Here is a 16,596-nt window from a genome sequence, read left to right as displayed (position 1 = left end):
TTATACAACCAAATTTAAAAATCACATCTATTATAGTTTTTCGGTTATTACAACCTGAAAACATATAAGGGGTGTTAAGAAAGTTCGTACGTTCCATGATGAAATATTTTCAAAAATTTCAAAGTAGTGCTTAACTAATGAGATGAGTTTTCAAGTCTGACAAAATTCACAAGAGTGTGTTTTAGATTTATAGCAATTCATTTACAAAACACAGCTGAAAACATATATTTAACATCTTTAAAGCACCCGAATGACAGAAATGCTGGTCATTTTGAGTGATAATATAGGGTAATTTACTTTTCTTTCTTCATAGCTTATCTTGCATCATACAAGCTGATGAGTAAAGGTATAAGAATGAAAAATCACTGTTCAAAAGAATAGGCCTGTCATTTTGAAATTTTTCACTGACATGATAATTTTTGCATAGTGTTTGAAAGGATGTATTGACATGTGTGCTTAATGTTTGTCACAAATATGCGTCATCCCTAATTTTTCTGCACAGACATCACCTGATTTAATACCTGCTCTCCCCTAACTGATTTAACAAAAGACAGTTAAAACCATATCAGTAGCAAGAATGGACTCTAAACATGAAATATCACCAATTGTAAATATCTTCTCATCATATTCCTTTTCGAAAATAAAAGAAAATATGGAATGAACTTTCTTAACACCCTTTAGAAAAACAATAATGATTGTTTTTATAATGATTGTTTTTATATAGCGCTTTTCTAGCATAAATGCTACTCAAAGCACTTTACAGTACATTAATATATTAATAGTTTATATAATAAACAAGAAAAAAAAAATTGGAAAATGATAAAGAAGAAGAAAAAAAAAACATTCAAATATTTGTTGAATCTTAAATTTGTTCATTCATATACACAACACAGCTGAAATCAAATAGCAGCATTTAATTATGTTTGTGATTTGATCCTTGGTAAAATGGGATTCTAATATATATATTTTTTTGGAAAACTGAAAATGTCTTGAAGAGAATAAAATGAAGCAAAGACCCACTCCGAAGAAGAAAAAAAAAATCGATCAAGTCAGAAAAAACGATCAATTTTGACCATTTTGGTTTATGTGCATACTATTTGAGTATTTCATAGACAAACTACATGTATTTCAATCTTTTTGAGTTTAGTGTATGATGTAAATTAATCTTTCAAAAAATTAAACATTCCAAAAAAGTCATAATTTTCTTTTAAATTTAGTTCTTGTCACATATTAAGCATTTTGCTCGCATTGTTCGCCTGTCTTCAATGATCGAAAAATTTACTAATTATTTCCAATCTTTATTTTCATCAACAACAATAGCACTTTATTCAAATTTAAAAAAAAAGTTTAAAGGATGTAGAAAAGCTTACTCTTTTCGAAAATCAATTTTATGGCTTACAACATAGACCTAAAGATGTTTACTTTTGCAGCACTCAAATATCTGTCCCAAAACGTAAAAGTTGTACAATAACACGTGCTATGGAATGAAAATTCCGTGAAGGGTTCATCCAATTTTAAGCAGAGACATGGGTACCGCAAATTATAATACGAGCAGACGGATGGACGAACAGATAGATGGACTCCCCCGCCATCACTCTATACACGTACATGTGTACCCCCGCTTTTCAGACGGGTATGTACATGTATAATATCTAGACCATTATTCCTTCTCTCTATCTTGTTCCTCGATCTTAAAATAACATGAAAATATAACCAGTATCACAATAAAAAGAATTAAACTCTCAATTCAAATATATGTCAATAAAAAATTTCCGTTTCAACTGTTCAAATATTTTATTTTCAACTAATACTGATTTTCTTCCCATGAAAATGTTAATGCATGTACATGTGCTGTTGTACATGTACGTGCATGTTTTTTCTCGCATTGTTTTTCTCTATTCCTTTTATTGCATAAAAAGATATTGTAATTTTTATACCCCCGCTTGGTAAGTGGGAGGTTATATAGTGATCAGGAATGTCCGTCTAGCTGTCTGTAGTCCGTCCGTCTGTTATGCTTTGGGATACCCATCTCTTATCCGCAACTCCTCCTATACCACTGAATAAAATTAAATGATTCTTTCACAGATATTTTACTGCATGATGCAGTTGCGCATATCTTCTCTGACACTTATTTTGGGTCCCCCAAATTAAAACATGGACTTTGCCATTTTTATTATATGGAAGTCAGGGATATCATTTAGTGAGCACAGTTCCATTTTGCCTTTGATTTGTTTCTCTTCAGTATATAGATTAAGTAAGAACAATGTTTGAGGTCAAAAGTTATGTTATACCGAATCAAACACACAAGTACTCAGGATTAATATTAAAAGGATACAGGAATTCCTCGTTGACAAGATTTATGTAGTTCTTCAATGACCAAGTCTTTCAACAAACTTGGAATACCGATGGGCACTCATTGTGCTACTTTAATAACCGATTTCCTTTTCCTGTGAAGAAGAGGGTTTTTTTCAAAATCTTGTGCATACATGTAAGAAGAAAAACATTGTTGTGGCCTTCAACTTGACATTCAGGTATATTGGGGCGTTTTATGAACTATTTCCATTCATATTTCATCTTGATATATCCCAGTGAACTTGAAATAAAAGACACCACTGAGTCATTCACAACTGCAAACATTTTTGGATGTTTTACTGACGAAAAGGACCAGCTTACAAGTAAATTATATAACAAACGGGCTGAATTTTGCTTTTCCATCGTCATCTTCCATTAATTATTTATGTAGTAAAATATAATACTACTACATGTAATAATGCCTATACATAAATCCCCCACAATACTTTTAAAGAGCATGCTTTGACCAGGATGGAATTTCAAAGGGAGGCAAGCTACTCACAGATAAGTGGATGTTACGGAGATTTCAACAGCCTCGTTTAAAGCCAGCATTTCGTAAATTGAATGATGTTTAAATGACCTAGTTAACAACTATAACCTATCAATGAGTCGTATTTTGGCTGTCATGTTTCATGCGTATAGTAGACCTTTGCTTTTATGCTAAATTTGACTATGGAATGCATTTTTTACCTAATCAATACATAAGACCCACAACAGATATGACCATTCAACAGGGCATGCTTACTCCTCCTTGGAACCTGATTCCACCTGTAGTATTTCCAGTGGCAGGTGTTTTTTCGTCTGTTCACAGATTTAATTTTTTATAGACTCGATCTCGTTATCCTTTTGATGATTTCTTTAGTGCAACATAGAGAATCTCACTTATTCCAGGGGTACAAAACTTCTCAAAAAAGTAAAACAATGCTCTCTATTCATTTTCGTCCTAGGCAACATGTTTGACTTTTCAAATCTCTAAGCCCTACTTTGTGTCTCCATATTTATTCTTCTAGGGGTCTGGGTGTGTCTTTTCATGTTAATCTATGGTCTACCAAGGATATATTTCCGATTCATTCAGTGCCATTTTGCTGTTTGCTTGCGTATTTGTTAGAGGTGTTTGGTGTTCTTCTTCGTAGCTCTGCATTTGATATTTACTCAGATCATACTTGCAATTACGAGCCCTTAAAGTCTGCTTCACCAGTTTTCAAGTTTCAGATCAATAAAGGAGAACTGATTTTGTGTTTGTCTCGAGTAAATTTTGACTCATTTCTCAGTTTCGATAGTGACAAATGCATGTCTGACCCGTTCTTATCTCCACCTGTTCGATTTTTTATGCTCCTAGCTCCATTCATATCCGGCTATATCAAACTATCCTTTTTTTCGCCTTACTTTTAGACATAAGTTACTAAAATATTATGACGTATACAATTTTCAACACGGCAAAAAGTAAAACATTATTGTAAGTCGATACGTTCGCCACACCTAAAGTTGATGTCCTCGGAATTAAGCAATGATGGTCTGGGGTCGTGGCGTATATGACGTCACTGAACCATGTGATTACCAAACTAATTTCCTTGGAAATCGTCGATACGAGCTCAAATCATGCCAAATAAATCCGTACTCAACACAAAATGCAAATGTCAATGTGTTTTTATTGCAGTTCTTGTATGTCAGCATTTATATTTCACAAGTAAACTCAAAGACATTAATTCATGTACATGTAACGTATGGTTACTAAAAGTAGAATTTTCAATTCCTTTAAAATGCTACTTTTACAGTTTTTCTGATTTCAATATAACTTATCACACAGATTGTTTAATTCTGTGCACAGTTTTGTATAACATGTAAATATTGAAAAAAAAATCTATAACAAAGCTGCAACGAAAAAGAAATTTTAAATTCTTGTTTTAATGAGCAGTAGATAGCGACTTTATGTTAATTTTAAGATAAATGGAGTATGGTATGAATAATGTTGTAAATTTTATACGATTTTTACAAAGCATTCTTGCTATTTTATTACATTTTACGAAGTTTCATCATTTAATTTATAACATATGTACAAATATCAAAAGCTTAAGTATGAAATAACATAAAGAAGCTTCACTAGCTTAAAAGTGTTTTGTGACAGTTGAGCACAACGTTATAACCAAGCTCATAAAACACTTGTGACCATTCCCCTCGAAGGTAATAAGAACTCGAACAACGAAGTCCCAGATAACAGAATAATTGCTCACAGCGAAAAAAGTCACCGTCTGTCAATAATTTTCCTAAAAAAATCGATTGTTCTTTAACATTCTGTTGCCAATCCTATCCAATAAAGTCTTGTTTAAAATAGACTGGGAATTCTTAAATGGAATCCGAACCTTATGTAACTTTAGAAAACGAATTGTCTATAAAAACAAACAGTCTGGAGAAAGCCATCTAAAATAGGACACCATAATAAAAGAATAACAATACGGAAGACTACTTAGCTGGCATTTTCAAAGATGATTCCCGTAAAAATTGGAATTTCCAAGAAATTCCATTATTTCCTGAGATTATGTTATGTAAAGGGACTTTTCTTCTTCAAAACACATGTACTGTGTAGTTAATTAAACATTAAGGTCAGATAATGCAAACTATTATTAAAAACATCTGAAATAATAAATATTTTTATGAGTAATATGAATAAGTTTAACCGCACACAGATTTTATTTTTTTTCATTCAAAGTTTCATAATAATGGAACTTTAAGTGATATAAAATTACATAGATTAATAAGGATGGCTGCAGGGAGGTTAAATTTTGAACGTCATAGAAGGTTGACATACTAGTATTAATATAAATATAGCTGTATATATATTTTAAAGAAATTTATTAGTTACATCATTTGCAACCAAATTAGCTGAAACTAGAGGTACTGTAAGCACTATATGCTCTGAAAATGACACCCTCGCCTCCCGTTTGATTATGATGGAAAAGTCCATATTTGGCTATGAAAGACCTGTAATAAGTGTCAGATCAATAAGAAAAAGAGCTGCACAATGCCGCTTTGTCAGAAAGAATCTGAAAGTATCTTTCAATTTTCTTCTGTGGTGTATAAGGACTTCCGGATAAGAGATGGGAAATACTCAATATTAAAGAAAGAATGGTAGTTGTCCATGTTTTGCTTTGGGAAACCCGAAATATGTACATGTTTCAGATCAAAAAGTAAAATGGGAGAAGCACATTGCACCATGTAACAACGATTCTATGAAAGTCCCTTGCAAACCATCCATTGAATGAAATTTGATGAGATTTTCACAGAATGTTTGTTGCATAGTGCCATTTTTAGATTCTATTTTACTTTTTGATCGGACACAATTTAGGGTTTTCCATGGTAAAACATAAACTTTGCCATTATTTCTATGGTATTGATGGTTACCCATCTCTTGTCCGCAACTCCTCCTACACCTTTGAATAAAAATCGACAATACTTTCACAGATTCTTTGTTACATATAGTTGTGCTATTGCACATTGTGCAACTCTTTACCATTCCGGCACTTATTTTGGGTCTCCCTTAGCAGAACATGAACTTTGCCATTTTAATCATATGGATTATCATCATCTGCATACGGAGTTTATATATCTCAGTTGATTCGATACGCTAGAGCATGCTCTACGTATGAACAATTTCTAAAACGAGGTAAATTATTGACAAACAAGTTGATGAAACAAGAATATCAGCTGTCTCGTTTAAAGTCATCATTTCGTTAGTTCTATGGCCGATACAATGACCTTGTCAGCAAATACAATTTATTATTCGCGTTGAGTCAAACGCTGACTCACGTTTTTCATACTTATTGTTAATCCATTATTTATACGCTTAAATGACGGCGGATTTTTCCGTTATTTCCCGATCATGACAAGGAACTCACGGCGGATTTGACCGGTCGCCAGGGGATGCTCACTCTTCCATGACACCTGATCCCACTTCAAATGTTTTGGAAGTCCGTGTTTGCTCTGCTCCTATTTTGTATTGTTTTATGGACTTTGATATTGAATACTGTTCGTTATCTCCATATCCTTCATGAAAGGTAGGGCTATTATTATTTATCTTAATAATTGAAACCTCATTAGTTATATTACATCTTGCATAACTTGCTTGAAATAATGAACATGGTAGGGAGGCCAGGTTTCGTATGAAAAAAGCAAATCATAAAATAGTCATATAGTTGTCATGTTGTTAATTTTGTTTTTACTGTTACCGATAAATTCAACAAAATGGCTGAATTTGAATCTCAGATCTGGGCTGGTGAATCTGGAGCTTTAATTACTGAGTCAATTCTGTTCTAGAAAATCAAGTCACTAGTCACTATAGTGGGGATATGTATTTATACCCCCGCTTGAAAAGTGGGAGGGTATATAGTGATGTCCGTCCGTCTGTATGCTTGTCGTTAATTACGCTTTGGGATACCCATCTGTTATCCGCAATAGCTCTTAAACCACTGAATGAAATTTAATGAGACTTTCACAGAGTCATTGATACATAGTGCCATTGTGCATCTTCTATTTTACGTTTTGATCGGAAATATCTTGAGGGTTTCCCACAGCAAAACATTGACCTTTTTCTATAATATTGAAGGGTTTCTCTTATCCGCAACTCCTCCTTTACCAATGATTAAAATTTAATTTTAATTTTAAAGTTTCTTTATTACTTTATGCCATTGTGACCTCCTATTTTACTTTTTAATCTGACACTTATTTCGGATCTCTAAGAGTAAAATATGGACTTTGCCATTATAATCACTGGGAGTGGGGGATATATATATGCTCACAGTACCTCTAGTGCTTAGTTATTACGATATCACAAAGTTTTTGTCTTAAAACACATTGACAGATTAAAGATTATAAATGAAAACATATACAATTTATTAATCATGCACACAAAAACTATACACACAAATAATTCTAGAGATATATAAAGTAACAAACAGACTGCTTTTAATTTTCTTCACACTCATTACCACTAATTTACAAAGTCTGGGAAAAAATTCTACTTTCATTTTTACAAACATTAAAGAAGCGTTTGGTCCCTCCAACATCAGGTACAAATAATTAACTCAAGTTTTCTACACAATTCATTTCATGTGTATCTCACATTGAGTACTTTTAGGTGCAGCCGATAATTTCTATGAAGTCTTTGATGTGTTTCTTTCAATGCAGTCAAATATACTTTATCTAAAGACTCTAAAAGGAAATTGCAGACATGCTAATTGCTCAACGATTGATGACTGAGAATGATCTTTTAACAAACTCGCGACTGATGTGGGATATGCAGTGAAAACGAAAAAAAAACTCTATATTGTGACTTAAAATAGCTTAATGTAACACGCAGAGCTTTACTTCTCTTTGATCTGTATAAAATGCAATGACCAATAGAGGCGCTGCTAGTGCTAAATCAACAAATATATTCAATATACCCTATGGCCTACCGCACGCACTTTAATTCTATAATATACTTAAATAGGCATACCAAAAAAGTTAGCATTTCATATCCTGGAAAAATTGCGATACTACAACATTTATTGATTTTAATCTTATTACATCATATAACCCAATGAAAGCATTGTAAATAAGAATTTCCTTGCCATAAAGTCACTTTTTTATAATTGATTTGAAGTAATGTTTATTATTCTTTTGCATTTCTGCACTAGATATTAGACATATGAGAGCAACCCGTGATGAAAATAATATGATCTACATTCGCAATTGCCTGTATTCAGAAAAGGTATGACTTAAAAAATAAAATAAAAAAATATTAAAGAACATTAAAAAAATGCATGAGCTTGACGAAAGCTTTTTAAAATATTTTTTTTAATCTTCACAAATCAATTATTCCATTCCCATGGTGAATCCTTTTCTTTGAGAAACGGAGATGCGACAGCACGAATGCTGATGGCAGACAGAAAGAAATACGCAACATCTAACTCCACAGAGTATAATGGCACGCTGGTAAGAAAAATAATTATATAGCTATGAATGAGGAAGTCAACAACCTTATCAGTCGAGTGACATAGGTAGAGTGTTAGCATGTCAAACCAACAACGTCTTCTTTTTTCAAAAATAATGAATCAAGGAATAAAAAGTATATATTTATAAATGAACAAATATATAAATTATTGATGAATAATTATATAAAAGTTAAAATGAAGTAAGTAAATGCAAGATTCTTCGAGGAAGAGCGAATTTTATCAAGTTTGTTTCATGGTTCAAATATCTTTTTATGCTGCACAAAAGTGTCATGTCAACCTGTATTCTGACTGAGTCGTAATTATAAAACTTTCTGAGTATGTAGTGAGAGCTCAAAACTCTAACTCCGTAATCCAAAACAACACTCTGCTTTCTAATTTGTATATAGATATTGAGTATGAGTAAGGTTTTTGGAGGACGGGGTTTGAGTCAACCTTACCCCGATAATGCAAATCATAATCAAACAAAGGAAGTCAACTCGTCACCAAGACTCAGGTTATGGTTTACTTGGCTTTTGAAGCAACAAGTCAAGTCTAGCTCAAGAGTTTCATCGGAAATTACACTATATATCGTAGATATATTGGAATGCTACCTGAAATATGGAGATAATGAAGCAGTATTCAAGCATACGTCCATTTCATTAATACAAAGCAGAAGCAGGGCAAACGCAGATCTCTTAAACATGATTAGGTGCCGTGGAGGAGTAAGCATACTCTGTCGATCGGTCACACCCGCTAATGAAAAATCCATATATTTGTTTCATCAACCAGCTTTCCTCCTTTTAGAAATTGTCCATACATGTATGTAGAGCATGCACTTGCGCATCAAATCAACTAGGAGATATAATCCCATAAGTAGTTGATGCACTGTACCAGATAGCGGGTTATTTTAGCGGGGTGTTAATTATGGCTGATTTGGCGATCTTATGGTAACCCGATTTTTAATCGATAAAATATTCAGCACTCTTCTAAGTGTTCATTTGCAAAGAGCTGAAACCCTGTGTCCGCTAAAATAAATCACGCAAAGCGTATTGGCATACCTTTGAGCAGCAAAACCCGCTATACGGTAACTGCTACACAATTCGGAGAAATGGACGATAGAAAAATTTCAGTCAGCACTTTTAACATAAAGTCTTGTTGTTATATGACTATTAATGTCTTTTTCTTGTAAATTATTCAAATTTAAAACGGGTGTGTCAGGTTCTGCTGCATTGTTTCATTACAAGTTCACTGGGATATATTGAGTCGACATATGAATGAATGTAATTATTGTTAGTTGATAAAATGTGGCCGATATATACTGAAATGTTGAGTTGAAGGCATGCATCTCATGTAATTACATAGTTACAAATATCTTTACTATGTGTAATATTGTTGGAAAACAGAAGTTAATTTTAGTGATATGTTTTTATCACCATTGTTACATATACGTACAATAAAAGCCGGATGCCTAAATAATCCCAAAATTTAAGGGAAAAAAAAAACTCATTGAAAGTGTTATATTTTCAATGAAATTTTTTCCTCTTCAGAAACATTTCAACCAAACCAGAAAATACCCCTAGGGTTAGATGATTCAAGTTTATACAATCAATGAAAAAGGGCGGAGATAACTAACAGTAATCGATCTTAAAAAGAAACGAAGAGATATATGTATATGCTAAAAATTAGTTAAAATTTATCAACATCCTTTTTAAATGGTGGAAAAAACTTTTGTGAATGAATAAAACATGTTAAATTTCTGTTCCTAGGGGGCAAGAATAGCCATAGCAAAGGGTATGTTTATATATTAGAATAAAGAAAAAAGGGTAAATTCAAGGGAACAGATACGCTTAAATTAAATTGATTTGCAACCATCCTCAAATAACAAATTCAAGACATTTGAATGAAAAACAATATAAAAGATAAAATACTAATAAATAAATGTACTTTTCTTTATCGAGGAATATATTTTAATAAATTCATGATTCAAGGATTAGCTTAAAGTATCATTCAACATTATTTTATTAAATCCATGATTCAAAGATTAACACTTATACATGTATATCATCAACACTCTGCACATTCAGAGACTCAATCGAACACTCTGAAGTGTATTATGTCAACTCATAACTTAACTGACTCGCAACCAGGTCAAACCAATCTTAGAAGAAAGAAATAAGGTCATTAGACATTTTTGAGGGGACACAAATTGTTAAATTATCTTTGTTTCCCTTTTTATAATTTATTTTGAAAAATATTGAAAGGACATAACTGTGAACAGAATCTGTTTTCTATTGTAAAGTATATACTAGTATTCCTATATGTAATTATAGCATCAAAGACATTGCCTGTTTTTATTTATGAAATATATGGAGATAACGAACAGTATTCAGGCTCAAAAGTCCATAAAACAAGGCAAAAAAGGAGCCGAGCAAACACGGACCTCCAAAACATCAGAAGTGGGATCGGGTGCCGATTGTTCCTTAATTATAATCATATTAATCAGTGCGTAAAGTGTAACATAATTATAAATATGAAGTTCAGATTGATCACTTGTCTTGATATTTTCAGCTATAAGTTAGGTGGAAGGGCGTGAAAAGAAAATAACATGCTTACAGATGATTGAACACTGAAGAGCTACATTGAAACCCTAACGTAAGTAGATGATGCATTAATTAGATAAAGTCTGATAATTCTTACAATGAACGTGTTTGCTTTTTTACGAATATTCTAGGACATAATTACACTCAAACAAACTAATAAATTGTATGTTAAATTTATCCTTTTTATTCAATATTCAACGACTCCTGTCCGAAAGAAATGAAAATCTTCCATGCAGCTACTTTCATTTTGGTGAATTACATTTAGAACAACGAATTATCTTTCTTTTATAATAAAACATGTAACTAAAATAAAACAAAATATTTTGTTAAAAAATTAATATTATACTAGTAAATCATAAATGCACTTAAAATCAATAACTAAAAGCTAAGATAATATACAGACACATTGAGACATCCTTAAATGCATATTTAACATAAACAACAGAAAAAAAACACTTATCGTGTTTATTATAGCACCTAACATTACGAGACTTCTTGTGTATAATAACTGCAATTTTTTTTCAAATCAGTTACTGTTACAATTCTAGCATTAAATATGATTTCTGATTATCAATAATATAAGGTGTTTTCGAGGATCGAATCCGTTTTTACAATAAAATCCCTTTATAAGAGTTTAATTTCTGTGTAGGTTTTCAACATCCTTGTTACATTTCTATGAAACTGCCATGAAATAATAATTCAGAAATTGATACTTAAAGCTGCCTACTACAAGATAAAACTACATCGGCTGGACCGGAAATAAAATGTTCTAAATAGGGCTAGGCCATTTTGGAGCATTGATTTCAGGATAATGGAAAGTCGCTGTCCGGCAATTTCTGCTAGAGATTGTTCTAAAAGCAGTCTATGGTTTTATGGACTATCAATCAAAAAATCTTGTCGCTGTCCGCTCCAAAGAAAATCAAAATTCCGGAGCGGTTTCCTGCAAACTCAGTCTGGTCTCCATGCAGAGGACGGATTAGAAAGCAATTCCGATTATTCGTTTTCATGCACTAGTAATCCGACGTCATCGCACCGAGACTTATTTAAAGTAAATGATTAGTCTATATTGGGAGGAAAGAAAGCTCGTGGTATGTGATATGCAGCAACAACAGCCAGTTGCTAATATCTTGGTGTATAAAAAGATTTCGTATAAATGTCGCTTTCTGACTCGCGGATCTTCTGATAGCAATTCGCCTGCATTCTTAGTTCCTTTTTCTGGCGGGTATTAATTTGTACACGCGATCGTCTGTTTTGCTTTATTTTACAACTGATGAAAACTGACTGAAAGAGCGTGTTCTTGAGTCGGCAACAACTTCCGTAGTGTGATTTCTTGTAAATGGATTGACGCTTTCGTCGAGTCACTTTGGAAATTGTTTACATGAAAGAAAGGTGAGTTGCATTTTACGAGTTCCAGATAAAATTTCTGAAACGTTAAACATTTTTCTTTCAATATTATTTCTTCACATTTTACAAATGGAAAAGAGATATTGTAATTGAAAATAATTACTCCTGAAGAAAATATCGCCTTGTACTATTGAAAAGTTATTAAAATTTGTATGCTCTTGAAGAATGTCGATTGTTGCAATCAGACACAGAGATAAGAAATTTTTCTCTTCACTCTTTTCCTGTTCGCCCTTTTTAATTGACGTATATTCCAAGGATTCGTTTATAATATGATACTCATTATAAAACAATAACCCAAGCTCTTCAAAAGGGAATCCAGGAAATGTCGGCGTGTACCTGAACACACCATTTGACGTAGAAACAGACATTTAGTTAATTGTACTGTTGTAAATATTTGTAATTCTCACCGACGGAGAGAATAACTCTAGTAAGATTCAGTTTAATGGAATGAAGAAGAGGGAGTATATTGGCATCATGTAATCTCTTATCACATTCCAAACTGTGCATTTTATTGTGACATTGAAAAGAGAGTTGTACCTCTGCATGGGAAGGAAAAGTTCTATAATTTCATGTAAGAGATTTTCTTGTTACTTTTGAAAATTTTAATAATCTTAATACTGCACCAAAAAAATTTCAGATTTCTTTTCTTTTCAAATTTTTATTTTGATATTGCAATGAACAAATTCTACTGAAATATACTCCTCGGTAGGAACTTTGTTGTGGAAAATAGTTGAAATTATCGCAATATGTTAAGAAAATGAAAGTACAACTGATTAAAATTTAGTGAAAAAATATCTATTTTTGGAATATCCTGTAATTTCCAGCAAATTGTAGAATTAATCTTCAGACAAACTCTCAGTGTGAGCGCAAATAGTTTAGATATCTGCGGTTGCTCCAGGATCTCATATCGTAACCTGATTAAAGGAAATGAATAAAACATCAGCGCATCCCTCGAGGATGCCAAAAAATGTTTACAATCCTTTACGAAAAAATATTCAGATTTTTGGAAGAAGGCTTTTTCAGAAATTTTATGTATAGGTTGAGAAGTTAAAGATACCACTATCTAATCGACAGTCAACTGTTTGAAGAATTCTTACATAAACAGGTGCCCTGTTCCAGATTTCTAAAATTAGAACTGACCGTTTTTTCTTGCTTACTTTCGACATACAAAATAGCATTGACCCCCAAAATTAAGTTCAAAAGTTCTTCAGAAGAATTGAAATATACAATCAGGCCTCCCTCGTATTAACTTTTCATAGCTTGTTTATTTTCTTATCGGTTGGTCATATATTTATTTGTATAAAAAATGAAAAGGATCTAACTTGCAAATCAAGAAATATACAAAACATGTGTGGAATTAACTCGATAATAATATCGAATATCCAATTGCATAAGCTTTATGCGATATTGAAGTTTAAAGAAAACCTTGAACAAAAGCTTTCCTATTCAAATTTTCAATTGTGTCCATAAATAGTCGTATATTGTCAACAATAGCTTTCTATTTTCAATAATGGACATTTAAAATAAAGGCGCTCTACATATTTGGTCATCGGGTAATATTTGCATTACCCATATATTATTATATCGCATTGGTTAACATTCCTCAAGGGTGACATATTTCACTATCTACCACCAGAAATCTTAAATCAATCAATTGGATTTTGAAAATTACTTAGATTTCTATAAATAAGTTGCAGTGCATTGATTTTCTCCCGTACAAAGCCCACTGGTTTTATCATAAAGCCTTTACTTTATATTTAAAGTACATTATCTGATTATTAGATTAGTTAGGAATGTTTTAGCGATGGTGCGTTTCTTTAATGCATAAATGCTTAATCATTATCATATTTTGTTCCGTTTTCTCGTTGCAGAAAAGCAGATCCGTCTAACGGAAAAATGGAAAATAATTTAATTTCTCCAGAAGAAGATCAACAAAATTTAATGAATGTGCGAAAATCTCCAAGATGCAGTACTTCCGAGAACCTTCTAAATTTATCCCTGAAAGAGCATTACGATGTTATCAAGGAACTAGGAAAAGGAACGTATGGAAAAGTAGTACTTGCCAAATGCAAAGACACGGGAACAAACGTTGCATTGAAAGTACTCTCGAAGACGAGTGTGAAGCTCCGAGACTTCCAACGAGAATTCAACTTTAGTTATTTTCTTTCACCTCACATGAACATTGTAGATACATACAATGTGGCGTTTGAAACGAAAACAGCATACGTATTTGCCCAGGAGTATGCTAATTATGGTGACCTTTTTGACATGATTCATCCGCAGACTGGGTTAGCAGAAGGCGACGTGAAAAAGATTGTTAAACAACTGGCATCCGCTCTAGACTTTATGCATAGTGAGAACCTTGTACATAGGGACGTCAAGCCAGAAAACATTCTAGTGTTTGAATCAGGGTTCAACAGGGTTAAATTAATGGACTTCGGCATGACCAGGAAGGACGGAACTCTGATTCGTAAAGTAAATGGAAGCATACCCTATACGCCGCCGGAAATATGTGAAGCTGTTCGAAACGAAAACATCACAGTGTCGTGCGGGGGAGATGTTTGGGCATTTGGTGTTTTACTGTTTTGCATGATGACTGGAAACTTTCCCTGGGAGAATGCAGAACCATCAGATGTATATTACACAGAATTTGTGACCTGGCAAAGACGAAAAACGACGAAAATCCCTTCCCAGTGGAAAAAGTTTACTCCTCGCATGATGCGAATATTCCGGAAAATGTTAGAGCCAAAAGTGGAGAGGCGTTGCGACATTAAGGAAATTGGAAAATATTTAAACGACACTTGGACAAGGCCTTCAAAAGAAAGTGATAACGAAGAGGAATCTTGTTCAACGGACAGTGACCATATGGACCAACTTACAAGTATTCTTCAGAATCATGGGATAGACACCCACATAGACAAACGTTTGAGAGAACGAAGGATTTCTGAGTGGTTATTAGCTTTATAACTTTATTCTGGATTGCTAAAATCATTCAGTGTCATACATTTGTTTATGAAGTCATTGCAACTTTCATTTGATACCTTTGTGCTTTCAGAAACACGTAATGGTGCTATAAAAAAAACTTGATACTAGCTGCCTAATGTGCAATAATCATTCTTGACATGTGATCTCTGGTTGCAGAAATATCAGTAAAATATGAACGATATTGTGTTATATTTTTTCACTCGATTATATCAAATTCTCTTTGCATTCCAATCTAATATCAAACAGTGAAATTTAAAGAATTTCAAAAGTTCGTGATTGCTTTAAATAATTCATCGATCTTGTTAATATCCCCAAGCCCCTGTTGCATTTTTAGAACTTGTGTGGGATTGTTCGTTGGAAAAAAAAAAGAGGGACTCGTTTCACTGGGGTAGATTAGTGTTATGCTGTTCGGTACTCAAACATTTTTTACGTTGTTCCACCTGATAACTTGAAATAGAAATCAAAGACCCTTTTTATGGCATATATAGGACATTTTTAGAGAAAGTAAAGTACATGATGACTTTACGAATACTTTGCATGTCAGGCAACAATGCAAAAGAAAATAAATCGATACTAATTAAAAAGTACTTTTCAAACAACAAAAGTGAAATTGTCATTATGTAAAAAAAAAAAAAAATGAAAATTAATGTTTTGTAGCATGAATGGTCACGGTGTACCTTTTTTCTTTTATTAGAATCATTATGTGTCTATGAAATCATAACATGAGGTTCCGATATCAATATACTTAACTAGAGTCATAACCCAAACATCCTTTCGACTAAAATATTCTTGAACAGCATTATGTTCATTTGGCATCGTCTCACCGATAAAGGGAACTATTTCTTATGTCTGTGGGTGTTTTTGTATCATACTTCAGAAAACATACAACCTACTACAATGTAGGTAGATACCGTATCTGATTGGCAATGATTATTTATGTATAGCCTGAATTATTTTCATTCCAAAGAGTATTTAACAATGACATTGAATAGTAGAAAGTCATGTTTATACACACACGAATCAAATAAGAGCAAAGTTATAAGATAGCTGTAAAAAGAAACAGAAAATATAGGTCTGTGAAAAGAACTAAAATGTGAATTCAGATGCAATTGATTTTTATGCACGCCAAATTCACAAAAATGAGCAAAACATAGTTTCACAGTCGATAAACTAGGTTTATCGGTTGTAAACTATAGTTTACGGACTGTAAACTATAGTTAACAACGTTAATCTATATTTTACATCTGTAAACTATAGTTAACGCGATAATCTATGTTTCACAACCG

At 32.7% G+C, this 16,596-nt stretch overlaps 1 protein-coding gene across 2 annotated transcripts in view; it reads left to right on the top strand.

Moving 5' to 3' along the window:
* Positions 1 to 15,491, top strand: part of LOC134242872 (serine/threonine-protein kinase SBK1-like) — a 444,928-nt gene extending 429,437 nt beyond the window's left edge. The window contains exons 1-2 of one of the 2 annotated variants that reach the window (XM_062725066.1): positions 12,021 to 12,310; positions 14,197 to 15,491. In XM_062725066.1, the coding sequence (XP_062581050.1) occupies positions 12,300 to 12,310; positions 14,197 to 15,292 (1,107 nt within the window). In that variant the 5' untranslated portion in view covers positions 12,021 to 12,299 and the 3' untranslated portion in view covers positions 15,293 to 15,491. Of the gene's footprint in view, positions 1 to 12,020; positions 12,311 to 14,196 lie in introns of those variants that run through there. The other variant, XM_062725067.1, reaches the window with a different exon arrangement.
* Positions 15,492 to 16,596: the final 1,105 nt, after the last annotated feature.

Source organism: Saccostrea cucullata, unplaced genomic scaffold, assembly GCF_032062105.1.
Source record: "Saccostrea cucullata isolate Sc308-1 unplaced genomic scaffold, CSIRO_AGI_Scuc_v1 ctg191, whole genome shotgun sequence".
Classification (NCBI taxonomy): Eukaryota; Metazoa; Mollusca; class Bivalvia; order Ostreida; family Ostreidae; genus Saccostrea; species Saccostrea cuccullata.
This window is presented reverse-complemented; position numbering and strand designations above follow the sequence as displayed.